The sequence below is a fragment of the Vicia villosa genome, linkage group LG4 (genome assembly GCF_029867415.1).
Source record: "Vicia villosa cultivar HV-30 ecotype Madison, WI linkage group LG4, Vvil1.0, whole genome shotgun sequence".
NCBI classification, from domain to species: domain Eukaryota; kingdom Viridiplantae; phylum Streptophyta; class Magnoliopsida; order Fabales; family Fabaceae; genus Vicia; species Vicia villosa.
Window position 1 is genome coordinate 29521625 of NC_081183.1, and position 10067 is coordinate 29531691.

General features: G+C 34.3%; 1 protein-coding gene and 1 long non-coding RNA gene across 2 annotated transcripts; one reads left to right on the top strand and one right to left on the bottom strand.

Moving 5' to 3' along the window:
• On the bottom strand, positions 1-2394 carry LOC131596968 (uncharacterized). The gene has a single exon (XM_058869692.1). It carries the CDS (start codon positions 2392-2394, stop codon positions 1-3), a length of 2394 nt encoding a protein of 797 aa, XP_058725675.1.
• A 720-nt stretch (positions 2395-3114) lies between these two features.
• Positions 3115-4862, top strand: LOC131599012 (uncharacterized). The gene is made up of 3 exons (XR_009282486.1): positions 3115-3216; positions 3291-3366; positions 4033-4862. It is a non-coding gene; the product is annotated as an uncharacterized LOC131599012 (long non-coding RNA).
• Positions 4863-10067: the final 5205 nt, after the last annotated feature.

Below are 10067 nucleotides of genomic sequence, written 5' to 3' on the forward strand. Positions count from 1 at the left end.
TCATAATTCTTCTCTACGATTTTTCATATTCTGAAAATATTGAATGATTTTCTCATTTTCAACATCAACAAAAATATCTCTCTCAATATAAGTAACTAAACAATCATTTAACCATTCATCTCCCATGCGATTTCGCATCCGATTCTTGATAATATTCATAGCAGAAAAAGCTCTTTCAGCTGTTGCAGTTGCCACCGGTAATATTAAAGATAACTCTAAAAGCAAATATACCAACGGATACACAACGTGTTTCTTGGTCTCCACGAGTTTTATAGCAAGATCGCTAATACCCTCCAACTCTGAAAAGTCATTGTCAGAGCATACATCTAAGAAATAATTTTCAAGCTGACAATCCAGTGCCAATAGTTCAACTTGAGAAAACTCGGAAGGATAAAATTGAGCTAAGCGAATCAACTTCTCCTTATCAAATGAAGAAAAGGAATGTCTTGGACTTAAACAAGCCACACAAAGAAGTAATTCAGTATTCACTTCTGTAAAACGATTATTCAATTCTTGAAGTTGTCGGTCAATCACATCATAGAACAACTGAACTTGAAAATGATGTAAATTAGAAATTTTTTCCATTTTTCTCTTTGACTTTTTGTGTGCTGATTGAAATGTATCATCCATATTTGGAATGTCAACATCATTATGTTCACAAAATAATGAAACCTCATTGAATAGAGAATCCCAACCATTGTCCCTTATAGCTTGAAGTCTATTTTTGGAAACTTTGACTAATTTCATGGCATTTACAATATCTTGATCACTTTTCTGTAATGCTTGAGATAAGTCATGAGTAATTCCTAAAACTTTTCTCATCAAGTGCAATATGAAAATAAATTCAAAAGATTGCATATACTTCATCAGAAAAAGTGCTTCACTCTTTTGATCTAAATTCATTCCATCTTCCTCAACCATTTCTAGCACATCAATCATAGAAGAGAATAAAGAAATTATACTAAGTAATGTACCATAGTGTGAACTCCATCTAGTTTCTCCCGCCCTCTTAATTGTAGTCTCTTGATTCAAACCACGCCCACTAGAGATTTCTCCTTCTTGCAATGCTTCCTTCACCTTTTCAATTTGACTTTCACGAAGAATATCTCGACGCTTACATGATGCTCCAACAACATTAGACAAATTAGCAACCAAATTAAAAAATAATGCAATTTCAGAATGTTTTTTTGCTAATGTCACAAGAGCTAATTGGAGTTGATGAGCAAAACAATGAATAAAAAATGCAGAGCAATTATCTTTTAATATCAAGCTTTTGAGACCATTGTATTCCCCTTGCATGTTACTTGCTCCATCATAGCCTTGACCACGTATCCTTGACAAACTTAAGCCATATTTTGCGAATAATGACTCCAAAGCTGATTTTAGTGTTAGAGCACTAGTATTAGCAACATGAACAACACCATGAAAACGCTCAACAACCTGCCCTTTCTTATTCACATAGCGTAAAGCCACAACCATTTGCTCCTTAACTGAGACATCTCGAGATTCATCAATTAAAATAGAAAATAAATTATCTCCGAGATCATCAAGAATAATTTGAGTGGTGGCACTCGCAGCAGCTTTAACAATATCCTTTTGAATTTTAGGAGATGTTAACTTAAGATTTCCCCGACAATTCTTCCAAACTTTATAAATGGCTTCATTATGGTTAATAAGAAAATCCATAAGTTCAAGAAAATTTCCTTTATTCCTTGATGATATTGACTCATCATTACCACGGAAAGCTAAACCTTGAGCTAATAAAAATCGAATGCAATCAATTATACCCGTCAAATGAATTCGATAATCCTCTTTAGCTTGATTGGATTGTTTACACAAGACACCTTCAATATGTTGCTTTTGTTTCATTAGAGCTTGACAATTTCTCCATGCTTGATTATGAGAGCTATTTGTATCTCCAAGATGAACTCGAAATCTTTCACTTTTTTTCCAATTTGTAAAACCTTCTGTTATAAAGGCATCACCACAACCTTTATGCTCTCCAACATGTGATCGCATAAGATAGCAACACAAGCAATATGCGGCATCCTCCTTTTGACTATATTCTAACCAATTACCATATTTTAAATACCAATCCGGGTTGAACTTACGAAAGGTATCTCCAAATTTTCTCTGTGGAAAATTAATCTCTTTTGGTTGACAAGGACCTTTTTGTAAATAATATCTTCTAATTTCATCTCTATCACTTGGGTGATAATCCGAAATTTTTGGCCTTAAACCAGGATCATTTGGAAGCTTTTCCAAATCGAATTCCAAAAATCTTTTTTTCAACGGTGGACTCAATTTTGCACTTCTAGGTTCATCATTTTCTTGAGGATTAGGAGTTGATGTAGAAGATTTCTCTAATGATTTTCTTTTAAAATATTTTTCCATTGCTTACTGCTAAAAAAATAAAAATCACGGTTAAAATATGTTCAAGTTTTATGATCTAAAAATCATACAAACACAATAATTTCAAACAATTACTATAAAATTCTAAAAATGAAATTTCTAACATTAACACAAATTCAAATTATACAGTGTAACAATATATATATTTTCACAATTTATAAATTATAACATTAATAAAATAAATTGTAAAATTATAAATTAAAAATAAAAGACAAAATAACTTGTGTACCTTTTAAAAGTTGAAATGCTTAACAATGGAGAAAAGAGAAATAATTGAAGTAGTTGGAGACTACACACTTACAATTTGTGGAGAGAATAATAGGATTTATTTTTATACTTGACTTAGAGGGAGGCAGAGTGACTTAATTGAATTAATCCTATTTTTACGTTATATTAGCTATAGACTAGGGAGGTGGAAATATTAGGTTATTATTTGCTAATTGGACTTGAAACGATTACATAAATTAACATTAATGCATTTATTTTAGGATTAAATAATATCTAAAAACCAAACAAATATTAGGAGAATTATTAGATGTGGTGGGCCATCATTATGCACCACGTCTATTCATATTTGTATTGAAGTAGTGTGGGCCAATGAAAAGTTAGTAACCAATTTTAATGATATTTAACTTAATAAATGTGTAATATATAAGATATATAAAAAATAAAATAAAAACATGGTGGGGGCATGGGCCTACACACCTTACCATGTGTGTCCGTCCCGAGAAGCATAGTTAATCTCTTTTTCTCACAGAAACAAAGGAAACCCTAACGAAGAAACCTTCAATTCAATCTTTTGAGGTAATGACTTTAACTCACAATCTATAACTATTGTTGTTCTTTTGATTCATTCTCCTTCTTCTTCTTTAAATTAGGGTTATTACAATTCTCCCTTGCGTCCTTTTGTACTGAAATTTGTTTCTGTTAAATCGGTTGGTAAAGCTTTCTAAGGTACTCTTTCTTCTTCAACTCTTCTCTCATTTCACGTTTACCTTATTATTCATATTCAAGTTTGTTTCTCTTTGCTTTTGAAATTTGGAACTGGTGGTAGACTAAAGTATGACTAGAAACATCAAGTTATTCAATCTATGGTGATTAATTAGCCAAAAGATAGTCTTATTGTTAACTTGTTTTATTACAAGGAAAAATAGAAACATATTTTTAGTTATCTCATGTTTATCTCATTTTGATTATCTTTTGAACCAGATGCACACATATATTAAGGTGTTAAGTGCTTTTTTTTATTTGTGAAAGAATTGGAATTTATGCTTTATAGTTTAGCTCTAGGGATTATTTTATTAATATCCAAAATGATTTACAGGCCTTTATATCATTTCTAAAAAAAATCTAAAATCTATCGATTTTTAAGGGTTGGTGTAGTGGATGCCCGGATTTTGGTTTGTGTGATTATGGCTTGTTGTGAACTTGGTTTAACATGTTTCAAAGTTGAATTAAACAATGACATGAATTTTGGATTCTCGGTTTCGTTTGTGAATTGATAATCATGTTTGTCGTTATGTTTACATGACTTTGAACATGTTTGGAACGATGAATACAATGTTGATTTTTTTAAACATATTTGAAATGGACTTAATGAACGTAATTGTTTATGTATAGTTGTTGCCCGGTTTCATCGCCGTTGCTGCATCCCCGGTTTCCAGAAGTTGCTGACTTTCTCTACACGTAATTAGTTGTTCTTTTGTTATAGTTGCATGACTAATTAGTGTTTTTGTTTAGCGGCTGCCCGAATACTAATATGCATGATAAAATATTGATTTAATTCTTGTTTTGCCCACTTTTGAACTTAATTTTTGTTTAATTTTGAACATGTTTGAAATGGTCTTAATGAACGTAATTGTTTATATAAGTTGTTGCCCGATTTCATCGCCGATGCTGCATCCCCGGTTTCCAGAAGTTGCTGACTTTCTCTACAGGTAATTAGTTGTTCTTTTGCTATAGTTGCGTGACTAGTTAGTGTTTTTGTTTAGCTTACTTAGTAGTAAAATCATGGATAAAAATGGATGCCTTCCAATCGATTGTCAAAAGAGTACGAAAATGGATGTTCTACAATATTCCAATCTCAACTTTCATTCACTAACAAGTTCCCTCAAGTAGTAAAACCTCATCTCAATGTGCTTTCTCCTCCCATGTGCAATTGAGTTCTTATCAAGATTAATAGCGGGAACGTTATCAACCAAGAGCGTAACCGCCTCACCCTCACTGATGTCTAGCTTCTTCAATAGATTCATTAGCCACATGGTTTGGCACACACATAACGAAGCGAGAATATACTCTGCCTCATAAGACGAGAATGCTAACATCGGTTCCTTCTTCGAACACCATGAGATTGGTGTTCCACCGAACACAAAGATGCATTCAGTTGTAGACTTACAATCATTTTTATCTCCGCACTAATTGTAATCCGTGAAATCGCCAAATTCGGTCGCGTATTGCACAAATAGCGCAAGGATCCAATCATCCTTCTAAATTGGGTTGGATCAACGTCTTGCTCCTCTTCATTATTTGACAGTTGTAGACTTGGTTCAACTGGTGTAATGGAAACATTACAATGTTCGATTTAACACTTCTTCAATATCTCAAGAGCATATCTTATTTGATGCATAAGCAGTCCTCTTTTGAACTTATGGAACTTTATGCCAAGGAAGTATGACATGATACCAAGGTCTCTCATCTCAAATTCTTTCATAAGTTCACTGTTGAACTTTGAAATACACTTTTCATCGCTGCCGGTAATCAAAAAATTGTCTACGTATAGACAAAGAATGATCACCCTTTCACTTATATCTGTCTTCACATAAGCGCCATGTTCAGATACATATTTCTTCAAGTCAATGTTCTTTAGGAAACCGTCTATCATTTTGTTCGTAGCTCTTATAGCTCGCTTAAAACCATATAACGCTTTTCTCAAATTTTATAACCTTCCTTCTTGGTTTTTCATAGCAAAACTAGGGGGCTGTTATACATACACTTCTTCAAGCGGACCTTTCAAAAATGTGATTTTCTCATCCATTTTGATAGATGGACCAAATGTTATTATTTGCAATACCAACAACTAGCCTTATGGTTTCAATTCTAACAACAGGTACAAATACCTCTTCAAAGTCTATGCCTTCTCATTGCAAGAGTCCCTTTGCAACTAATCGAGCCTTATGCTTGATTATTTCACCTTTTGGATTTGCCTTCACCTTATAGATCCATCTTACACACACCTATTTTTTTCCTTCTGGTAGATCAACTAACTCCCAATTATAATTTTTTCAATCGATTCCAGCTCCTCTTTCATAGCACAAGTCCACTTTGGATCACTTAAGGCCTCTTCCGTCTTAACGGGTTTGGATTCGGCCATAAGCGCAAAAAGGACGAAATCACCATTATAATTGACTTTGTTGTCACGAAACATCTTATAATATTGGAGTCTTTGAGGAAAACCTATTTTCCTCGCTGACCTTATAACATTCTCTTCATTTTAGGCTTCGACACACGACGCTTCTGCACTTCCTGTTTAGGCAGAATATGAAATTTCAAACCTATAACCGTTTATAGGCTGCTGGTAACCAGTTACAAGTTGCTGGTAATCGATTGTAGCCTGCTGTTAACCGGTTACAGCTTGCTCGTAACTGGTTACAACCTGTTGCAATTGCTTCACTTTGTCAACCACCACGCCCCGGCCGATCACAATCCTTTTGTTTGCAGCATCAAATAACTTGTAACCTCTTGTGGGGTGATACTCTACAAGTATCATCATCTCCCCCTTATCATCTATCTTATTTCTAAGATGTCCCGCAACATGTTGATACACAACGAAGTTGAAAATTCTCAAATGGTTCAAATTTGGTTTGAATCCAAACCATGCTTCTTCTGATGTTATCTTCTCAGTCTTTTTTGGACACTTATTCAACAAATAGGCAGTTGTGGATACCGCTTCTCCCAATAACTTTTTCGGTAAGTTCTTCCTTTTCAACACGCTTCTCACCATGTTCATAATCAACTAATTCTTTCTTTTGGCAACACTATTTTGTTGTAGTGTATAGGGTGGTACTACCTCATGCACTATCCCCAATTCATCACAAAACCTCCCAAAGTCATTTGAGACATACTCGCCTTCACCATTCGTTTCGAGAACTTTTAGCTTGTGACTGCTTTGTCGCTCAACCATGTACTTGAACTTCTTAAACATTTTGAATACCTCATCTTTTATCTTGATTGGGTATGTCAGTAGCTTTCTACTATAATTGTTGATAAATGTTTCAAAGTATATATTGCCACCAAATGAATCAACTTGCATCAGCCCACACACATTAGATTACATCACCTCAAGTTGATGCTTGATTCTCCAACATGCATCCTTGCTGAACTTAACATTATGTTGCTTCACTTGCACACACTCTTCTCAAATTTTAGCCGATATATTGATGGAAGGCGACCCGGTTACCATTCCATTTTTTGTAATGCATTGAGATCTCGAAAGTTGAGATGCTTAAGACGGTAGTGTCATATCCTTTCTTCTCGACTAGCCGTTGTAGCAATGCATCTATGTTGTATAACATTCAACTCAACCTTGAAAGTTCTATTGGAAACCATAGTAGCTTTAAAGATCAAAATCCCATTTGCATCTGTAACGCGTAGCACCTTGTTTTCCATGTAAATCTTGTAACCCTTCTCAAGCATTTGGCCAGTTCTTAGAAGGTTACATTTGATTCTAGAAATGTACAATACATTTTTGATCAAGGAATGCCCATCATCCCTCTTCATGATCAAAACATCACCGCTAAAGTGGCGTCATCCGCGAATTGATTTTGACAGACCAATCATTCCTCCCCATCATATGAGTTAAGAAACCAGAATCCAAATACCATTCCTCACTGGTTTGAACTCCCTCTTTCGCACCCATCATAACTTTTTCTGCTGCCTACAACAAATTGATGTCTTTATGTAACCGGTCAGGTCACGTTTTGCAAAATTCTCGAACTACTTCTTTTGTTGTCTCGCAGCTTGCTAGTACTGCATTCACCTTCCCTAATCATGACCAATAGTGTGTTATCATCGTCAAACTCTTGCATTGAAACCTTGGCTTCATCCGCTTGAGTTTCTTTCTTATTCTCGTTGCAATCTCTTGTAAAATGGCCGAACTTTTGACAATTGTAGCATTGCATCTTGCTCTTGTCAAACTTTCTATTTTCACCTTTAAAGTTGCCTTGACCACCATTTTTGTTGTAGCTGCTCTCACCCTTTTGACAAGTCGAATTCTTTGAATTTTGAGACTCCCTTGCACCAAAATTCTAAAAATTCCTATTATTCTTCATGGGCCATTTTCCTTTCGACTTCTGGGTATTCTTATTAAACCGAGCTTGTAAAGCAATCTCCACATTTACCTTGTTGTTATTTCTCTCCTCCATCCTTTTCTCATTAGCCTCAAGAAATCTTTAAAGCTCCTTTTTGCTAAATGTCGCAAGATCCTTCGATTCCTCAATCGCCACCACAATGTTGTCAAGTCTTGTCGTTAAAGAACACAAGATCTTCGACATAATATTCTGCTCAGTAACAATTTCTCCACACACATTGATTTGGTTCACCATTCGAGTAATTCTCGTCTCGTAATTTTTTATTGTCTCCTTTTCCTCCATTTAAATCAACTCAAGTTGACGTTTGTGAGTTTGTAACCTCACTAACTTTTTCTTATCAGCTCCAATATATGCCTTTTCCAAAATTTCCCACGCTTTTATCAACAATTCACAATTAGCAACCTTTTCGAAGTTATCACTATCCACAAATTGATAGATCAAGAACAATGACTTGTAGTATTTATTCTTCTCTTCCTTATGTGTTGCTCGTTGTACCTTCGACAAGGTGATGCACCCCGTTCTTTATCACTTCAAGAACATCTTGGTAGCTAAATAACACCTTCATTTGCTTGCACCGTTTGTCGTAGTTCTTTGCATCAATGGTTTGTAGGGATTCTTTATTTGGAGACATAATTCATGTTGCACACTAGGTGTTTAGTGGATAAAACCACACTCTTAATGCCAAATGTTAGAATATTCAATCACAAGATTGGTAAACAATGAATGGTTTGAGTGTATGGAGAAAAAGAGAGTGAGATAGAAAAGAGAGTTAGAGGGAGATGATTAGGGGTGCGAATTTTCTATTTCATTTATCGTACATTACAAACATACCTCTAAGGTATATATATAAGTGATTGGGATACAAAAATTTCAAGCCAAAAACCAGAAAAAGCTAAAAGTCGAACTTGTAACCGGTTACATAAAACCTGTAACCGATTACAACTGACAAATACTAGAAAAATACAATCAGGTGTAACAGGTTAGTGAGAATGCGTAACCGGTTATGCCAACTCCTAAAGTGATTTTTCTTCAGTTCAGACATGATTTTCTTCTGGATGTAAGCGGTTACACCCCTGTGTTAACCGGTTACAACACTTGAATTAGTGTTTTTCACACAACAATAATCTCTATCCAGATCAAGCAAAAGATAATCAACAATTGCATTATTAATAGTAGAATCAGAATACATCTCCACATCAATTTGTGGGACTCTGGATGAAGTTTCAACTTGAAGACTATCAGATTAAAAGGGAATACCATTTTTTATATAACACATCTTCTATTTATTTATTTAAAACAAATCCTATTTTCTTTCAAGTGCAATGCATCTAAAATTAAACACCTTTTCTTATAGACTATGTTGACAAAAATTTAAGTTTATTGATACTGATCATCAAAGAGGTGATATCTTTATAAAACTATAAAGATATATTTAGATTTATAAACAAAAAGGCTTAATTGCAATTTTGGTCCCCATATTATCCATTTTTTTGGGTTTTGGTCCTCCTATTTTAAAATCCAGAATTTTAGTCCCTTTATTTTAGTTTTTTAAGGATTTTGGTCCCCCTGCAAATTTGAAGGCAATTTTAAATGAAATGACGCTCACATTGATGATGTATTAGTGTCAGTTTAACAATGAACTGTTAAAAAAAACTAATTTTATTTAAGATTTATGTTGAATATGTCATCAATTTGAGTTTTATTTTATTAAAAATTGCCTTCGGATTTGCAAGGGGACCAAAATCCTCAAAAAACTAAAATAAAGGGACTAAAAATCCGGATTTTAAAATAGGGGGACCAAAACTCAAAAAAATGGATAATAAGGGGACCAAAATTGCAATTAAGCCAAATAAAAATTGACAAAATATCTTTTTTGGTCCCTTGACTATACCTTTAGGTTCAGATTGGTCCCTTAATTTTTTGATTTGTCACCTTGGTCCTTTAACTTTTAAATAGAGACATATAAGTCCTCTCCGTCTACCCTGTTAGTCAAAGTCTGGGAAAAATCTATGTGGCAGTGACATGTGGATTTGACCAACTCTTGTGATGGAATTAGCGTTGGAAAGAACGATGCTAAAAATTATTTCTGGATTTTTAAGTTTTATTCTTAGTCATCTTCCTCAAATTCACCAACTTTTCTAAATCAAAAACCCCACAATAACATCTATGCATAATAAAAACATAGATCTCTCTGACTAAGTAGTTTCCTCTTTACGAAACTTCTTCAATCAACAACACTTGAACAACCCTCAGAGCCTCTCGCAAGAACCCAACTCAAAACCCTTGTTC